The sequence below is a fragment of the Pagrus major genome, chromosome 12 (assembly GCF_040436345.1).
Source record: "Pagrus major chromosome 12, Pma_NU_1.0".
NCBI lineage: Eukaryota > Metazoa > Chordata > Actinopteri > Spariformes > Sparidae > Pagrus > Pagrus major.
The window spans coordinates 11,789,885-11,809,589 of NC_133226.1; the positions used below are offsets into that span (position 1 = coordinate 11,789,885).

Below are 19,705 nucleotides of genomic sequence, written 5' to 3' on the forward strand. Positions count from 1 at the left end.
TAATAATATGCATAATTATAAACAAAGTTAATACAGAAATCTTCTAAAAATATGTTTGAATTGAATTGAATCCACACCTCTAACCACTTTAATCTTTAAAGAGGTCTTCAATAAAGATCAAATCCAGCTTTGGTCAAGGCCTGAGATCACTATCAGGTCAATCTGAGGCATATGACAAATATATAGTTGCTCTACAATTTCAAGCACTTCAAAATGCATCATACCTATAGCCAGTAACAGGATGAATGTGCAACAAATCATGAAACTATCTCAGAGCATCACCAATATATGAAATCCTTGACTGCGCATTGTGTCCATTAGCCAGCACAAATACAGTAAAATGTGTTTAGGCCAGCAGAGGAAAGTGATGGAGTCAGGGTGTGCCTGAGAGCGGCTGCTTCAGTGCATTAGTGGGTTCCTGCAGGCCACATGATCCATGTAGACCTTGAGGAGCACTAATTCCATTACATAATGCCCATCTCCAGCTCTAAGTGTGTGTGTGTGTGTGTGCGTATGTGGGTGTGTGAGTGTGTGTGCGTATGTGGGTGTGTGTGCTCAATGTGGGCATATCAGTGTGTGTGGCACAGTGCCAGTCTGTATCACTTTCACTCTTCCTCTAATGATTCTTAGGAATTAACAGGCCTCACATACTGATTTTGCTAATAACGTGTGATGAGTCGACTGCATCATTAGTATATTAACTATATATTGCATGTAGGTCAATTATGTAAATTTGACGTGTTTTGTAAGTGTTGTATATTTTTGATGTGAAGTCTGAGCTGCTTGAGAGGAATATGAATCTGAAATACAATTGCTGTCTGACTCATGTTTCTTATTGATGTAGTCTCATCAGAGGCGCTGCGAGTTGAAATGAACGTCAGCATCCACATAAATCTGGGACCATGCAGAGCAGTTTGAGAGCTAAAGCAACCAACTTTTTTTCGCTCCGGCATTTTGTGTCTAGCTGGCAATCTGTGCAGCAAGCTAGAAGTCTCATCTCATCACCAACCGAGGCATGCCCTCGTCTATCTCCTCGCCCCTTCATCACCCCTCCACATGCAAGTGTCATACCGTTATCACCAAGGTAGCATTCGTCACTTCAGACTGGCCTGCCGGCTGACCCAAGGGTCATGATAAATTTTGCCAAAAGATTTACAGCTGTTACCCCTCCCCTCTGCATGCCACATTGGTTGGCCTTGCTAACAATGGTGATGGATGCTCTGATTAACAGGTACAGGCTGGCAGATGAGCTGTGACTCTAGAGGAAGTCAACAACTTCACATTGATCTAATGGACCATCAGCACAGTGACTCTCTCTCAACTATTGCTAGTGTTGCAAAACAATGCCAAGGCTACTAGAAGATGTTTAAATTGAATGCTTAAGTGGCAAATAGGCAGGGCTTGAGCCTAATGGCTACCTTTTTTCCTGGGGATGGTAGAAAATGTGATGTGAATGTGACAGAAAAACAGAAATTTTCCCTCAGAAGACTCCAGGACGAAAGGAATGTTTGTAGGTAAGTATGTATTACTAGCGTGTAGCAAATGACAAACTAAACTTAGTGTAGAAACTAACTAGCTAATGCAGCTAATGCCTCCTGTCCTGTATGTTTTAGATGCTTGCCTGCCCTAACACACCTGAATGACACAGCTGAAATGAATGGCTGTGTTGGGGCAGGGAAACATGTAAAAGATGCAGGGCAGGTGGCCCCCAAGAACAGGACTGAAACACAAAGACTTATTTGGATTAACCAAAGAAAATGACTTTCAGGATATTTATCAAAGGTGTCTGACAAGGCCTGCTTATCTAAAATCACTTTGATCTCCAGATCAAAATATGTTACAGAGTCAAGTCCTCGATAAGCCCTCAGAGCGGTCTGATAAATATCGACCATCATGCTTCTATTCTTGAATCTTCGTGTGTTGTTCGAGCAGGTACGGATCCGGGCCAACATCAGATACAGTGTCAGAGCAGGTGCTCTGCAAGCACACAGTAGTGGTGTGTAGATAGATGGGTAGCTCTGGTCTCAGATGCAGTGTAATCCTAGGCTGGCAGGTAAATATAGCCTGTGGCTGCTTCAGGCTGGGCTGAGTGCTGCTTTTGCACTGCTCGACCTTGGCTCATCCTGCCCTCCCTTTCCTCATAGGGGATGAAAAGACACCAGGCAGCACTATTACGCTGCCTTACAAAAAACATGTCTCTAAAAATGTACAAGAATTGATCCAATGTAATAGGATTCACTAATTCACTTTACGCTAAACCACCTGAAATTTTATTCTGTATAACTCAACACGTAAACATTTTAATCAAATAACACCTTAAGTTTTAAAGGTATCTTATAGCAGCAATAGAGACCATATATTTTTATAGGACTCATTTCATCTATAATAGTAACTCAAATAACTGTATATTGCTATTGAAAAAACCAGGGATGCATGATATACTGTATATGAGAGAGATAAATTATCAGCCCTCTATGTATCATACAGAATGTGAAATCTATATCATCGACTATTTATCAGTATCTGTGAAATTACACCCGATAAATTGGCAAATTGCTCTCATTGACTTAACATGTGCAACATCTACACTAGCGCTGCAGCTTTACAGAGCTTTACAACCTGTTCAGCTTTTTAACCTCATCTAGGTCAATTTGTACTGCTGAGTCTTCCTACTCTCATCGACAGACACCCACTGCAGACATTTCCAGAAAACAAGCTCTGATGAAACCATGGTACACTACCTATTCAGCACCAAACAGACAGACAGACAAAGTTAGCAGCTATCTGATGAAGCACACTGAACAACGAGCAAGCTAAATACACATTTCTCAGGAGTTGGTGGGAACCAAAGTAGAGTAAAAATGGCTGAAATTACATTTTCCATACACACGACTCTAAATGAGAGTCCACCCGATATACAGGTCAGCCGATATTGGCCTATCACAGATTTATTGGTATCAATCATTATCAGCGTACATGTTGTTCGATATGCGCAGATATGGAAGTTAAACATAACATGACGCAGTGAAGTCCCTCATATCAATATTGGAAATGGCCCTGAGTATCGAGTACCAGTCAGGCGCTCCTCTGAATGGATGTTAATGTTGCTCTGTGTGAGTTTGCTTCTGCTGCTTGCTAACACATTAGCTGTTACACCTAATCACTATGTATCTATCACCTTGTTTTGAAGTTTTTTAGCCCCCTAGTGGCAAAAGTTTCCCAAAGAAAACCCCTAAATAAGCACAAAGAAGGACAAATCACATACATTAGTCCCTTGGATTCTAGGACACATCCTGAAGAGCCCCACTCTCAAGGCACATATAAACATACTCCATTACCTCCCCCAAATGCACGTAGTATTCTTTCATAACCTCTTTCATCGAATCTGGGACAGCCTACAATACAGTATTTAAACACACTAGAAATGCAATTCTGTGTCCCACAAGATCTGCAATGATTTGACACATGTTTACAGAGAAAACTACCTGAAATGGTCAAAGGCAGCTAATGAGTAAAAAGTTCTGCCCTGTGTACCTAAAAAGCTGTCGTGTATACGAGAAAATTGTCATGTGTCTGGCGAGCACAATAGACTGTGCTTTAATGTGTTAACTTCTGGCCTTCTTTTATAGTTTCCAATTGTCTGCTCTGAAGAAAATCAATCCAAATCAAAATGTTCATGCAGTTCACAGTAGACAGAGGAGTAATGGCTCTGTTTATAGACTCTTTCACTGTGCAATGCAATGAGATAAATTATCTAAATGATCTATTAGTTTGCATCCAAAGCTCTGGAATATAAAAACGGAAAAAAGGATTTATTTTCTCCTTATCTAAAAAAATATTTCCCTATGCAGATGAAAAGTCTACAACTTTTAATTACCAATGTTAGGCAATTTTGAACAGTATTTCTGATGTAACTGCCCCGTGTATTGTTTTGTGTAGGGACAAAAGCGGGCACAGAGGCAGAAGAGAGTTTTTGGCTGATTAGGGTTGGGTATCCATAAGGTTACATAAAAGTGGAATGAGATACCCTGAAGCTCTGCTACTCCTCTCACACACACACAAACCGTGTGTGCACGCGTCCACACATACAGCTCCTTTGAAAACACGAGCAGGCACACACATACACACACAGAGCACACACTATCCATTAGCAGATCTTTGGATCCACTGTAATAAGTGCAGCCCTGGAGGAAACAGGAAAATGCACAGGCCCGAGGAGCCTCAAACTGAGGTACTACAATAAAAGGTTTAACGTCCCAAATTAGTCTATCCCATTGGTTACAGAGAACAAAAAATAAACCCGAACAATCACTTGTACAATGTGAAGATGACAAAGCATTTTCATGTACTTCATCATTCATATAATTTCATTCTTCGTGTATATTATCACCACTGGTATTTTTAAAATCTGGGCACTCATTTCTGCAATTCAGGAGACCAAGCCTGCAGAGGTGTCTGGAAATGTTATACTTTCATTGATTTTCATGGCAGATATCTGGCATATTTCTAATGCATATTTCTGTACCTGCTAAATTAAAGCAGATCAAAATCTGACCTTCCTTTACTTTACTACACCTGCTGTCAGTGCTGCTCTCCTTTATCAGACAGGTCAACCCATAGTCTATGGGTCAAATTTGGGTTTAATCAATTTTTATAGGGATGAATGGTATTGGATTTTTGAAGTTATTACAGACAACATTACGTCTCTCCTCTTAAGGATTTAACATATCATTATGTCTGCTCTTATCTTGACCACTGGCAGATGCAGACATACAATGCTTTAGTAAAATGAAGCCTACACATTCACGGTGCAAAATAAGAAAATTAAAAACATTTGAAAAGGTCATCTTATTGGCAGAAATGTTCATTTCCATGCCAATATTTCATTTTACAGCCTTTATCAGGCGGATACCACTCATGTGTTGGTCTAGTTCTGCATTTGTAAATACTCTTTCTAGCTATCTAAATTTAAGCATCTAAATTTAAGCATCTAATCAGACTCAGTATTAGCAAATAATCAATTGTAGAGGTATTGGATAGGGATCAGGGCCATAAAAACCTGATCGGGACATCCCTAATTCATAGCAGCATAAATCAATGAAAGTCACTGGACTGTTGTGACTAGTGACTGGTAAACATAGAGCCATGATCAATGACGCTAGACATAATAGCCACAGCGTAGCCAGATGGGGATCCATACAGCGAGTGAGTCGAGAGCAGTCAGTTTGCCTCAGTGATATTAAGTTTTTTCTTTTACAGTCTTTCAGATGTAAGTGAAGAAAGACAGGGAAAGATAAGGAGCGACAGAAGCAGAAGACAAAGGTCGTGGATCTTTTCCAAACCCAGGACCCTGCAGCTGCATGCATGCACCTCTTGCCAGCAGAGCCAGCAGAACGTCCCTGCACTTTCTTTGCAGATTCCCTAACCACATTACTGTCCAGTCCATCCAGACTTATGATAGGATCTTTTTTGGCACTGTAGTAGATGACCTTTGTGCAAGGGGAGGTGCAGGGAAGAGAGAGGCCATGCTGCCGAGTTTGATTTACATCGAATGGAGCTAATTAACATCCCCAGAACATTAAGAACTGCCCGTGCCTCCTCTTTCCCTCTCTGCCTATTTGACTTGCTTTCTCACTCCTTCTGGGTACATGGCAACAATCTACTGGAGGAAGAAAGACAGATTCAGAGAGAAATACACAGTGAACAGAGAGACAAAGTGGCGTGGTTGATGATTGAGGTGAGAGTGAGGGGGAGAGGCTACTCAGACAGAAGCACTGAAGCAGAGACTGTTTTTTTCCTACAAACTATTTCTTATTGCGGCATGAAATGTGCCTTAAGCTGTGAAATCCTGTTGAAAACAATACAGCATTACTGTTGCTGTGACTTACGTTTCATCCCTTCTTATATAGAATTAGCAAGGATACAAAGACATGAGAGTTCTTGTTTATTTATACTTGAAAACACAAATATGTTTTTTCTATAATACTAAGTTGAAACTGTACAGAATATAGTAGGAACAAATTTGTTTTACATGCCACAAGAGAGACTGCTAAATACAGTATTCATTTTTTAATGAACTGAGAATTTGTGCTTGTGTTTGCAGATTTTTTACACTACAGTGAGGCCAAATTAACTTTCACGGCATCCCAAGCCTTTTAAAATGAGCTAGATGAGATGGAGAATGGTTTTGAATCAAATGACCATTAATGTTATCTTGAAAAACGGCCAATCAAGTTCAGTAACATTAAGTAAGCACCCAAAGTGCCTTTTACATCTCAAATGATGTCTTCTGCAGAGTAAAATAGCATTAATATTCTTGATTTTCTTTGGTTTGCAGTGACTGTGGGCTCAGTGACCTACTTTTTCAGTTTGATCATAATGACTTAAATGTCATATCAGTGTAATCAGTTTAAGTTTAGTTATTTATACTATATGCATATAATTTTATTATTAGCAGGCATCAAAGGGTGTTAAAGAAGAAGAGTATACCTAGATCTAACTACTAAAAATTAACAAAACAAGATGTCACCTGCACAAAGAAGCACAACAAAGCCTACCACACCCAGGTTCCTGTAGCACCACCAGCCCTACACTCATCTTTCATATTTGCTCACAACTATATTTTGTAGATAACATAACAATATATATATTTAAATAGAGCTGCACACTTTGTCAAAATATAATCAAAATAATTATATGGTGAAGTGTAATATCTAAATTGCAGGATTTTTCGATAGAAGTCACATGTGTGACAGAACAGCATTATAATGACGTCTTTTAGTGCTGCTGAGATGCCCTCGCTTACAAATCTTTTTCTCCAGATGTAAGAGAACAGCTGGGTTAGCTATCTCTGTAGAAACAGCAGAGCAAAATCTCTGAGCTTGATACAACTCTGTCCTCAGAGAGTATACATCTTCATGCTGCCCAAACACAATTTAAATGTTATTTTTTTGTCATTTGTGACGGCCAAATCTCATTAATTGATATTACATTTTATGCTACAGATGCCATCTTTTGTTCATGTGCTATGTGTTGAGGTCAACAGTCAAAATATTCACACCATTCCTGACTGCCTTAGTTTCAGTCTTGTATGGGTACCCAGTGTGCACCCACCACCATCCAGAACCAGTGAGTTCATTGTGTGGCTAAGACCAATTTAAAAGTCTATTTTATCTCCATCAGTTCTCAGTTCAGTGTGTTCAGTGTTCACACTTGTAGTAACAATTATCAAGACATTACATAACCTTAACAAAGTTGGTTTTACTGCCTAATCACAGTTACAACTCAAACTCAAGCCAACCTTACATTTCAGTTGCCAAAACCAAACTCTCTGGCCTTGTTATGCAACAAAGAGGAGGAAATGACAAATACAATTCATGCTGTTTCCAATGTTATCCAATCTATGACGGAGTTATGTAATCCTTAAATAATTGGTGTTTGTACAATTCCATTGTTTGTGTGCGACTTGTAAATGCCCTACACAGAAAATCTTATATTTATTTTTTACACAAGGGATTTGAAAATCGATTAAACTGTATGATTTCATAGAGAATAACAGATTTTTTTGAGATGGAAGACTAGAGAATAATTAGATAGTGGATAAGGATATTACAGAGAAGCTCGTTTGCTGAAAATTCAAAGCTGATTACAATTTCCACTTTTCCAGTTTACTTTTTTGACAGAAAATAAGCCAAAAACAGCAGAACATCCTACTAAAAGCCTACTGTGAGGCCTCTGAGACACTTAGCTTTATGGTCTGGACAAACAATGTAGTTCATGCTGAATGAACATTAAATAACTTCTCTAAAGAAAAGAGATTACACTCCATGAGCACCCCAGCTCTCACTGCAGATTCCATTTTTTGGACTGGCTCTTTTCCTTTGTGTTTGTGTCACTCTGACAAATGCTCATTCTCTCTGTTTTACATGGACGGACACACACACACACACACACACACACACACACACACACACACACAAAGCTCACAAAGTGAATATAAAAAGACCTGTCTATCCTCTGTTGCATGTTGTGCACACAGAAATATTGCAGCAGGAACAGAAAGCAACTGAGAGCCGGCTTGTGCATCGCACAGCGAGTCCTCCGCACATGTCATAATGTCGCAAATTCCACTAAGGGATAAAATTCATAAAAGTTTCTTTTTTTTAATCCATTCAACAAGTACCTTTCACAATAGAATATGTGCTTCCATAAATAATTTCACTGCTGGCAAGCGTGAGTGCAAGCGACACAACCAATAAAATCTGCACCTGAAGGCACAGCCAGAGTGGGAGAGTGCAGGGAGAAGTAAGACGGAGGAGTAAATGAGAGCTCTCATGCCTACAGGATGATATCCTGCGTGCCTAGTTTGTGACAACAGATTTAAATAGTAATATTCCACACAACAAATATTACAGGCAGCATATAATATATAATCATGAACATAGATAATTAATACGTGTATAACAAACATGCCCCACAAAAAGATATACAGATGGGTTAAAATTGCATCTATTATTAGAGTGTACCTCCATCTTCCCCCTCCATTTTACATCACCCCCAGTGAAAAAAATCTGTAATATGGGGGAAGACACCAGATCTGACACCAACACAGCTTCATGGGAAAGATTAGAGCATGCAGAGCATGGTAAAGGTGATGTGATTATATGCATAATAATACATGTACGTGCAGCACACTGAACTTGCACTGCATTAATATGAATGAGCTGCACCCATGTCAGGCTGAAATCCCCCAGAATGTCTCTCATTTCAAAGAGAAAATGACACTGCCTGTTATTTAACCAACAGCCTATATCGGTCACACCTCTAATGGCATAAAAAATCACCACCAGGCACCTTTTCCTTCCCCCATAGCCAAATATCTGACCGAGCACAGACAACCTGCACCAGAGAATATGTGCATGACTGGTTAGCCTACACACACACACACACACACACACACACACACACACACACACACACACACACACACACACACACACCAGCTGAGGCCACAGGACCAACTGTGTAATTATACATGTGTAATTGCATCCTCACCAGTCTAGCACAATAGATGCAGTGAGAGAGAGACAGCTAGAAAGATTGAGAGAGGCAGGTAGAGAGGGACAGATGTATGCAAGAAACACCGTCACCTCCCCTGTCTCTTGAGACAGCACGGTCATACCTTGCGCCGGCGGTCCCTGGATCGATTCCTCTTTTTTATCTTTTCCTCCTCCTTCTCCCGCTGTTCCGCGGCGGCGGCCTCCGCAAGGTCCTTGGTCTTGCGGAGCTGTTTGGCAGCTTGCGCCATGGTGCCGCTGCTACTGTTGCTGCTGCTGCTCCAGTCACGGTTGCTCCAGCCCTCCTCTCGTTTGCACTACCACCAGTCGTCCCCGTTTCCTCCTCCCTCTGTCCCCCAAGCCCCGTCGCTTACTACCTCTTCTCTGGTGGCCACCACGACATGTGTGTGCATAAGGCAAGCAGTGGGAACGTCTGTGTCCAGAGATTTGTGTGTATGTGGATGATTTTGATGCTACAGCAGCCACAAGACAGCCTCCAGCAGCCACAAAGAAAGATGCTACAGCTAGTGGTGCTGATGCTGCTTGCCTGTGCCGCGGCTGCTACTCATCCAGTCAGCTTGCACTGCGCTGAATTGCCTCCCCTCCCCCTACTTTCTTTCCTACCTTCCTCCCTTCTCTCCTCTCTCCTCCCTCTGCTTGCACAGACCAGTCACGCAGTCCTGTGTTCAGCACGGTGGGGATCCTGCTGCAGAGCTCCCTCTTTTTATCTGTCAAATGTCCTCCTCTTCCTGCTGCTCTGCCTCTTTCGCCACAGTTTTCCTCTCTGCGAAAGGTTTTTCTTTCACGGGAGCCGTTGTCTCATCTTGCATAAGTGATGGACAAAAGACGAGGGCGCCAAAGCTGTGGAATGCCTCCAGATTATTTTTCTCACGTCTTGCCTCTCTCTGACCATGATTTGTCTATGGCACCTCCCTCCTGGAAACAGATGGAGAGAGGGAAGAGTAGTGAGAGATGGAAGCTCGTAAAACAGAAATGAATCTCATCTTTAATCTAATACACAGCATCTGAGTGCTTGTTCTCCTGCAGCATGATTCTTTGCACAGCTTGGTCACTCTTTGACTATAAAAGGCCGATGTTAAGGTGGCAAGGCAACATGGTGCCATACATTAACATCTACACTAACCCACTTCCTTCATGTTTTAGTGTCGGAAGCAGACAGGGAGAGAAACATCAACAACATGAATGCTTCATAAAAACTGCATGTCCTCTCTCTCCCCTTTCATTCCACCACTTTCCCTCTTTGCAGCACAACAGAAGGGCCTGCATGACTGTTTGATGCTGCAATTCAGCAGCAGATGAGTCAACAACGACATGAACAGACAATACGATTTAAAGAGGATACAGGCAGTAAAGACAGTGACTGGTCTTTGTATTGACGTCAATAATATAAATCTCTGATTTAATAATCATCTCTGAAATTATATGCTACATAACACACAGACCAATGTGAAACTTAATCTATTGCTAAATTCACATGAATACATTCATGTAGTTTTTTACAGAGGTTTTGGGGTTTTGGACTGAATTGTGATTAATTTTTCACATTTTTTAACATCTAATGGCCACAATTAATCAGTTAATTGTAAAAGATAATCGGCAGTTTAATCGATAATTAACATGCTATTTAGTTGCAGCCCTGTTTTATTACTGCACGAAGATTAGAATATGTTGTTAGTTTCCATTTTAATGTAATAACTTAAAAAAGCATTATTTTTCAAGGTGGGCAATAAATGCTAATATTCTCATATGCAACTGAAAAATAATTAAATCTCTCAGGCATTTAGTATCATCTTAACATCTTGACATTTTATTGCACACACACTGTCACATGATGCACTTGCTCTCTGTAGCCCACTTTTCAACTTCAGAGAGAAAATGCACTAACATCAAACTCCCTCTCCTCTCCTCCCACCCCTGCACCATCATCTTTCTGCAGAATGATGTTGCAATGTAACGTGCAGCATAGTCTTCAACAAAGACACCATGTGACCAGACTAGGAATACATACATTTTATATCCATAGAAGCCATCTGCCAACAGATTAACGCCAGATCCATTCCATCACTGCAACCCAATTTGTATGACATAAAAAACAATATTGCAGCTTTATATGAATATTCAAGATTTTTCTTTTTCCTTTGCCAAAAATTGTAACCCCTAACTATCGGTGTCTGTGCCCTCTGAAAATTGTGTGTGGGTTTAATGTTTCACTGTGCATTTATCTGAGTGACAGCTTTGTATTTTCTTTTGTGTGATGCTAATGGGTCTAGTAGGCAAGAGGTGACTAGTGCACAGACTAGTGCAATAGCGTCCACTGAGCTCTGGATTTGCCTGAGGAGCAGAATGGCCTCATGGACTAGCTGCCAATGTAACCTAACTAATTCTTCCATACTCAACAAAGAAATAAGCCTCCAGAGATGCATGTGTCAATTCAAGGCTACGTGCACATCATAAATACTAAATAGGCAAAAGCTCTCTGTGCACAGTATTGATGTGCCAATAGAGGTTTGTTCAGTAATGTGTCAAATGGACTTTGGCAGGCACGAATCTTTTAGCTGACCAGTCACTTAGACACTTGAATGAATAACCATAATGAAAAGATCAGTCCAGTGTTTGGATGTTTTTGTACTGCCACATTAACTCCTTTCACAAGGCCTGAGGTCATGTTGTTTGCATGCTGTCTAATTGTTGTGATTATATGACTAGAGTAGCATTTTAAGGAAAATGGTACACTGCTTATCCCTGTCAACCAGTGAACTGTAACAGGCTCGTTATTGTGAGAAGAGTGAGGTTTGTCCCAACAATCGAGATTAACTGTCAGCTAGCTAGCAGATAATATTTTTTTAACTGCAGCATTTTGTGGCTGTGGCATTGACAATTTTCAGGGCAGGACATTTTGACTTGTCAAAACAGGAAAAGAAAAGGTGGAATTTATAAAGTTAATGATAGCTGCATTCCGTTACAGGTGAGCTAGTTGCCAGGCTCTGGTGTTGTGCATGTTCACTCAGTGACATGGAAAACTCGGACACTTTGTGCCTCTACTGAAATATCAGGAAAGATAACATGAAAATGTCCCTCCCACACATATGAGAGGGGCTTGACTGACAGCTCCATGTAGACCATAAAACAATGCAGCTCAAAAACGCTAGGCAGCTAGCAATTAGTGCTTCAACCTAACTTATAGCAAGTAGCTAGCTTGCACTGCTAACTAGCACTTAACTTACCTCTCACTGCCGACTGTCTGGCAAGCTGAAAGAGCTAACTAGCTGGCTAACTTCCTCCCAGCATTGCCAAAATTGAGGTAACCAGCTAGCAGCGCAAGCTAACTGCTAACGCTAGCTGCCTAGCCAGTGTATTAAGGTTAACGTGAGAGGAACAAACATGGGCTAACTAAACTTAAAATATATTTTATTTAAAATTGAGTTTAGCTACAAATAGGTGTCAACAGTCAGTGTTTTGCTGTACAGTAATTCGTGATAATTTTACTATTTTCTATGCAACTTGTGAACTAAAAAAAAGTTGGCAAAGGCAAGCCAAAGTTTTTAAACTAACGTTTTTATGACTAGTTTTAAGCTAGCATAAGGCTTTTATGACAGCTATCAATTACCATTGGGCAATGCAAATGCATTTATTTATAACTTGCTTACCATAATCTACATGCAAACTCCTGGACGTGTAATGTAGTATATTATTTAAGGTTAGTTTTGTGTCCAAGTAAAATGTAAATAGACAAGAGAGCCAGTGGCGCCAGAAGGAAGGTCGTAGGGTTAGGTCACCGGTCTGTGGGTGCGTTCAAGTGCTGTCGGAATGATCGGAAAAACCTATTTCCAGCTGGGAAATTTCACGTGATGCAATCTCAAGTCGGAAGAAGTTGTTTCGCACAACAACTCGGAAAGTCATGTCAGCCACTATGTTGTTTTCTTTGCGCTTTCTTGTCATTCAAATACTGGAAACAGCTGTCAACACACTCTGAGCGAAAACAACTTCCTTTTGGCGTCCACGATGCTCACACATCATGAGCTTCCCAACTCGGAAGTGGGACCATCCGAGGAGCAAGTGAATGCAGCCTTAGACATGACACAAGTCACGCTGCCACTGCACTGCACAGCAAACCAGTGCAGCAGCCAGAAGTGTGATGTATAAGGATCATGGATGGGAGTGCACATGATTTGGTGGCACAAGAAGACCTTCATCTATAGCCTACTTCTAAAATAAGTAAATAAATAAATAATTTTAAAAATGAATCCATTAGTCTGCATGTATTCGTTCATAGATAACAACAGGACACTGGAAATCTGCTGACAGTGGTAGTGAACATTTTTACTTTTGATGATCTAATATGCAGTTTTTTTAAAAAAGGGGAAAAAAAGAGGAGTGTGAGCAGATGGTGCTAGGATCTGTCATTGATGAAAACAATTACAATACCAACGCTGGGTCAGATCTGATTCCACCAGCTCCTCAGCCAAACTGTGGCGGGCTAAATATGGAAAATGGTGACGCAGGGAAAATGTTCATTCCCTGTTACCTGAAGAAGAGGTTGTGTAGTGAAAGTATGTAGCAAAGACCTGATAATCACATGAGGCGTAGGCAGAGAGAAAGTTCAACAAAGCCACAGTAAACCAGTTAAAACTGTTTATTAGAAGGTTTGATGAAGACTTTGGGACACGAGCTGAGCCTTTGTGATTTTTTTCTTGATGAGTAGACTCATCTTGGAACTGACATAATTGTGATAAAGTTTTATCTTCATATATAACCACCTGTACTCAATAACAATCACCAAACAATAATGACATAAAAAACACCACACTGAGATTTCAGATTTTCCAAAAGGATCATTTTTGTTGTTTTTAAAAATGTCTGCTGCGTCAGCCACTCTGATATCTTTGGGCAGTGTGTTACATATTTTATAAGCAAAATAGATAAAGGCACTTCCAATTTTCTCCTGAGTGCTTTTGGGAATATTTAGCTTTGCTGTAGACGATTCCCAAGGTTATTGCACGACCATGACTCAACAACTGAACACTTAAAAAATTGAAATCTAAAAGAACCTGGGGAGTGACTGAAGCTGTGGTCACAGGATTGAATTATGTGTAATCTCTCTCTTTACTTAGTGAAGTCGTGCTTCATCAGTCGCCATATGGTGTAGCATGAATGTGTATATTTATTGCCGGCATGTCACGCTCTACATTCCTGAGTAGATTAAACTGTTTGCCTTGGATGGTGATTCATGGTTCCACAGTGCTGAGATTTACAAGTGCATCACTGCAGTTTAAAGCCTCAAACTGCACTGCAACGTCTTTGAACGCCTCGTGTTCACTGTGTTATATCACCATCAGGTGGTAGCTGGTTGCTATTGCCGCTCATGTAGATTTATTTGCGTCCACACTGGAAGACTTTTCCTCCCTGATTTGCTTGACAAACATATTTCCAAATGTTTTCTGTTCGATTAAATCTAAAGAGACATACATACATGTCTAGATAAAGTGATGATTTCATTTTGTACATAATATCAACATGCTGTTTTAGTATATCTTTATGTTTTCCTCTTTAAAAAGTATTTTATTTCTGACTTTTTCGGCGAAAAATAGAACACTGAAGTGGGAAGAAAACAAGAATGTGGTCATGGGGTTAGATTTTATTTTTTGTTTGTGCACTTTAATAATCATTGCTGTTGCTGTCACACAAATATTAATGCTGTGTACGTAGTGGGTGCGCTTGTTTTCTGTCCCTGAAATGCCCTATACTGTTTTGCAGCGTCTCTCCAGTTGTGTCACATGCCATCTGGCCCAACTCCAAAGGGGACTCTGCATCCACTGGTGTTTGCCCTTCATGATGAATTGCACTTTCCTCAGCACAAAAAAAAAAAATCTGGGAGTCAGCCAGAGCTACTGTGTCCAATCTGAAGTCTGCAGCCATCTCTGAAATAAGAAAGGAGGTTGTGAGTGCTGTAACAAAGGACACGCTCTTCTCCTCACCTTGATGTGTTGTTCACATCACCTTCACGTTTCAGCAGTGATTTATCAATCAGGTGTTCTTCTATAGGTCATTTAATAATGTGATTACCTCAAAATCCTATGACCTTTACTTAAGAATTAGAGAGAAGAGTGGAAGTATTCACCATGATTTGTCAAGAATGTACCTTCAACAAAAAATGTCAGCGCAACACCTTCAGCATACACATACAAACAACAAAATATGACTGGAAACACTTTTTTTCCCTCCCCAAGTCAAAGATCTAAGACTTTTTATGTGTACAAAAGGCCCATTTCAAGTCCCTGTTAGAAGTTCATGTTAGTGATCATTGCACATTCAATTCATGGGCAGCTCAGGCAGACATGCCTGCAGCCATCATGCCAATAGACCCTTTTCACAGCAGACGTTTTGCACGAAAAGCAAAGGTGTGACCAGTAACGTTGGGTGGCTGTGGCTCAGGGGTAGAGCCAGCGTCTTGTTGTCAGAAGGTTGCTGGTTCAATTCCCCCGGTCCGCATGTCAAAGTGTCCTTGGGCAAGATACCAAACACCAAACTGCTCCTGGTTGGCACCTTGCATGGCAGCCATCGCCATCAGTGTTCGAATCTATGTATGAATTACTGTAATTCAATCTATAATAGGCGTCTGCTAAAATGCCCTAAATGTTGACAAAGGCTCCATTCCCAGTATGCGTGCACGATACCAGAGCCCTGGAACTAGCTGAACTAAATGGAATGCAGCCATCATTAATGTTATGATTTCCACCTGCGCTTTAAAAGGTCTGTTGCAGGCCCCTTCAAAACTTCTATCACTGAGTGTATGTACATCTGGTCATAAGAGTATGCAAGACATATAAGATTTTAAGTCCTCTAACATCAGTGTAAAACTTAATAAGGTAAATTATGTGGACATGCTCAGAGCTGTGCAAAACTACTGGTTTAAACAATCAGCTTTAATGTAATGGTACACAACTCTGCACACTTACACACTTTCAACTGTAGATGTCAGCAAAGTTTCAACATATTCATCTGCCACACAGGACACTGAGGAGAAAGCAGTGAGTAGATATGGGAGCACACACTCTGAAATATCTGAACAGTGCTGTCAGTGCTATGAAATGATAAATTAAAATATGTCTGCTTTAATTTTCCTTAATCTTGTTCCTCTCTTTGGTCTCTCATTGTTTTCTTTGCTGCAGGGGTGTCGTCTTGTCACTTAAAACACAATGAAATATTGTGGCGCATGTGTAACATAACTTCAATTTAAGCAGCCTCAGTATCACAATAAGCCAGGGCCCAATCCTTCAAAGAACTGTACTGCTGGCCCCATTAAACACTGCTCAGCAGGGCAGAACATATAGGCTATATAAGGGCACCAATGCAGATAAACAGTGAAACAAAAGGCATTTGAGTTAACTCAGCAGTTCACACTGCACCACAGGGGAATGGAAAGGTGCGTTAATCATCCTGAGAATATATTAACTTCCATGGTTAGTCTTGGCGAAAGAGAAGAACGGATGAATATAAAAACAAAAGAATGAAAAACTTAGATAGATTTGTGTGACATGATGATTATTTAATGTTGAAATGAAGGAGTGATGTAAACTCATCAGCATTGTCACGTTCGTCTGTGTGTTTAAATATGAAGCTACGGCCAGGAGACAGTTAGCGAACCTTAGCATCAAGACTAGAAGTGAAAAAAAATGACAATTTGTTGTTTTAAAGGAAGTTATGTGCGGTTTGGCCAGACGCAGTGACTTCCTTGTTCAGTCATTACAAGGTATTCAACAGAGTCCATGTAGCATGAGAAAATAATGAAGACTGTATGCTTGACTTAAACTGTTTACTCATAGTCCTTCAGAGGTAATGTTTCCGATTACTCAACACCCTGATAGACAGTAACTTCATTCAATTCAGTGCCCCATGTCACTATTTTAGGCTACTGTAGCTTTAATATTCTGCAGGACCCACATAATATTCCGATGGGAGTGCAGCTGTTTTTTTGCCTTTATATGGCTTTATTGGATAGGACAACTGAGAGAGATGACAGGACACTGGGTGTGAGAGAGAGGGAGGATGACATGTGGCAGAGGGCCACAGGTTGGATTTGAACCCAGGACTGCTGAAGGGGGGCACGAAAAAGGGGATGCTGGTGTAACTTTGCGAAAATGTATTGTTTACCAACCGTATCGCCTGACAAGAATGTCAATACTGATCATTCAGTATATAGTATACTGATCGATCAGCGTCACAGTATCCACGACTAAATAATACATTTATGGCATGGTATCATCCAAAGTGGTTGGAAGAATGATGTCCCCTCCAGGAGCTGACTGCACACCAGATAAATAAAAGCACAAATTATTGTTTTTGATTTAACGTGTTAATTAGCGAGCTAAGCTAACAGATTCTTCTCATCTTTGGACAGAGGCAGGATCGCTGTTTCCCCCTTTTTCTCATCTTTATGCTAAGTTAAGCTAAACATTTCTCTCCACACACAAACATTGATCTTCTCCTCCAGCTCTCAGCAAGAAAGCAAACAAACTCATTTCAAAACTGTCAAGTACTTCCATGAGTTATTCTCGGGATGACCCCTGCACATTTCAATGCATCATAAAAATTAAATTGCAGCGATTGATTTGAGAAAAAGGCCCAGAATCTGCGTGTCCTTTTAAAACCTCGTGCTGTCCATGACCGCTCCTCCATTAGGGACCATTGATCACTGGAGCTGGGCATGCCAGACCCACTCTGTGAGAATCAAAGTGCTCGGGGGTGAAAAGCACTTGGCAGACACCCAAAAATTATCTCAGAGTCACCCCTGTGGAAGCCAAGATGCCACAATACTGCAGACCAGCTTCCTGTCAGGAGAGAATAATGCAAACTTTCTCTCTTTCGGCCTGAAATGCTGATGAGGAGACTAGCGCACACGGCAATTCTGCATTGCATATAATACAGTCTCCTTTTTCATTGTCAAAGCCCTTTCAGTAAGCAGCTGATGATAGTGCAGCTTGCATCTTTATCAGCTTTTAAACACCGTTATTGGATTGCTTCTTGTGCCTCAAACTTGCAGCCCCCAGCAGCATCATAATTCCTGCTGTTAGTGTGTGGGAAAAAACGAGGTACACTGAGAGGTGTTGATTAACTTTGTATCTTTTTACCCTGCAGCCTCGCCTTCCTCCCTCTGCCGGGAAAATCTGCCGACCTCTGAGGCTTGGATTACCTGGCACGGCCTGAGGAGAGCGGCTCAAGAGCACTCGAGGACAAGGCTCGCTCTGCTCCCGATCAATGCTCATCGACTGTGCCTCTTTTTCTACAAGCGTTACATTACAGTAAATGTGTTTGCTATGCAGTACTTCTGCAAACTGCAACGGCAAATACCTTGTTCCATAGATTAGGAGGAGGTGAAGCTGAGATGTAGAGGTCTGATCCTCTGCAAATGGCCGCCCAGAGTATGACAAAGCAAATGCCTGTCTTTATGGCAGCTGTGATTTTCAGTTTAGGTCATGCTGCAGCATGATGCGACACGACGCGACATGATGGGATGTGACATAATGTGATGAGAAGGGTCAGGGCATGATGGACTGTGATGGGATATGAAAGGACATGATGGATATGATGGGATAGGACAGGGTATAGCATGATCTAATGGGAGGTCACATGACATGACCCGATCACAATACCCACTAAACTACACGAGCAATGGGACCCTGAACTCTAGTAGAGCTACAGTAACAATATATAATCAATTTATCCTCACTTCATAGTGAGACATGAAACAGTTACACTTTATGTTTGAGTTTAAACATGCATTCATGGATTTAAAAAAAAAGATTTTTGATACAGAAGTGGACAGAAGCTGCAAAAAGCAGATTGAGCCAGACAGGAAGCCAGACACAGGAATGGCAAACAGCATCCGGTCAGTTTTCAATATAAAACACCCTGTGCAGGCTTGGCTATCTACAGCACAACAAAGCTGTGAAACACAGCAATAATAATTGAATACAGACAAAACAATAGCCTACTCACCAGTGGTAAAAGCACAAGAATCAAGGAAAAACGACAAAATAAACCGGATCTGAGCAAGTCAAAAATATCAGGCAGGCATGATGATGCACCTCCTGAATGTTCCCAGTGGGGTATGAACCCTTGTGGAGGACGGAACGAAAACATGTTGCAATGTGATAGAAATGCACACACAGGAATCGAGGCATCCAGGAAGAGTTTCTGATGCAGATGAAAAAAGGAAAAAACTGCTTACAGGGTAAGATTTGAAGAGACAGCCCTGGGGGCCATGAATATGAGGGCCAACTAACCTGTAGGTATACTGTACGTCACGAGCATGCAAACAACAGCCTATTTACACATACATCAGACGAAAAGAAGCATTCCAGATAGCAAAATTGTACCAGGCACCCTCATCTGGCCTGCATACTGCGTGAAAGGATGGCACTTCTTCACAGTCTGCTCCTGTTTGCTAGATCTGAGCCACAAGCAGGCCATAAAATGGCCAGATGTCTGCCAAGGGTGAACCAAATAAACCAGAGCCGGTCCAGGTTATGGCCAGATCCAGCCCACCAGAATAGAATCAACTATGGCCCAGTTGGCTGCTTACTACTCCACTATGCTAAGCAGCTACTTGCTAGTTTGCTGTTTGTTGC

The 19,705-nt window shown here is 41.1% G+C and overlaps 1 protein-coding gene across 1 annotated transcript in view; it reads right to left on the bottom strand.

Moving 5' to 3' along the window:
• The window catches only part of ank1b (ankyrin 1, erythrocytic b), a 74,688-nt gene extending 65,381 nt beyond the window's left edge, over positions 1–9,307 (bottom strand). The window contains exon 1 of the mRNA XM_073477689.1: positions 9,182–9,307. Within this exon, the coding sequence (XP_073333790.1) occupies positions 9,182–9,307 (126 nt within the window). The remainder of the gene's footprint in view (positions 1–9,181) is intronic.
• Between the last annotated feature and the right edge of the window lie 10,398 nt (positions 9,308–19,705).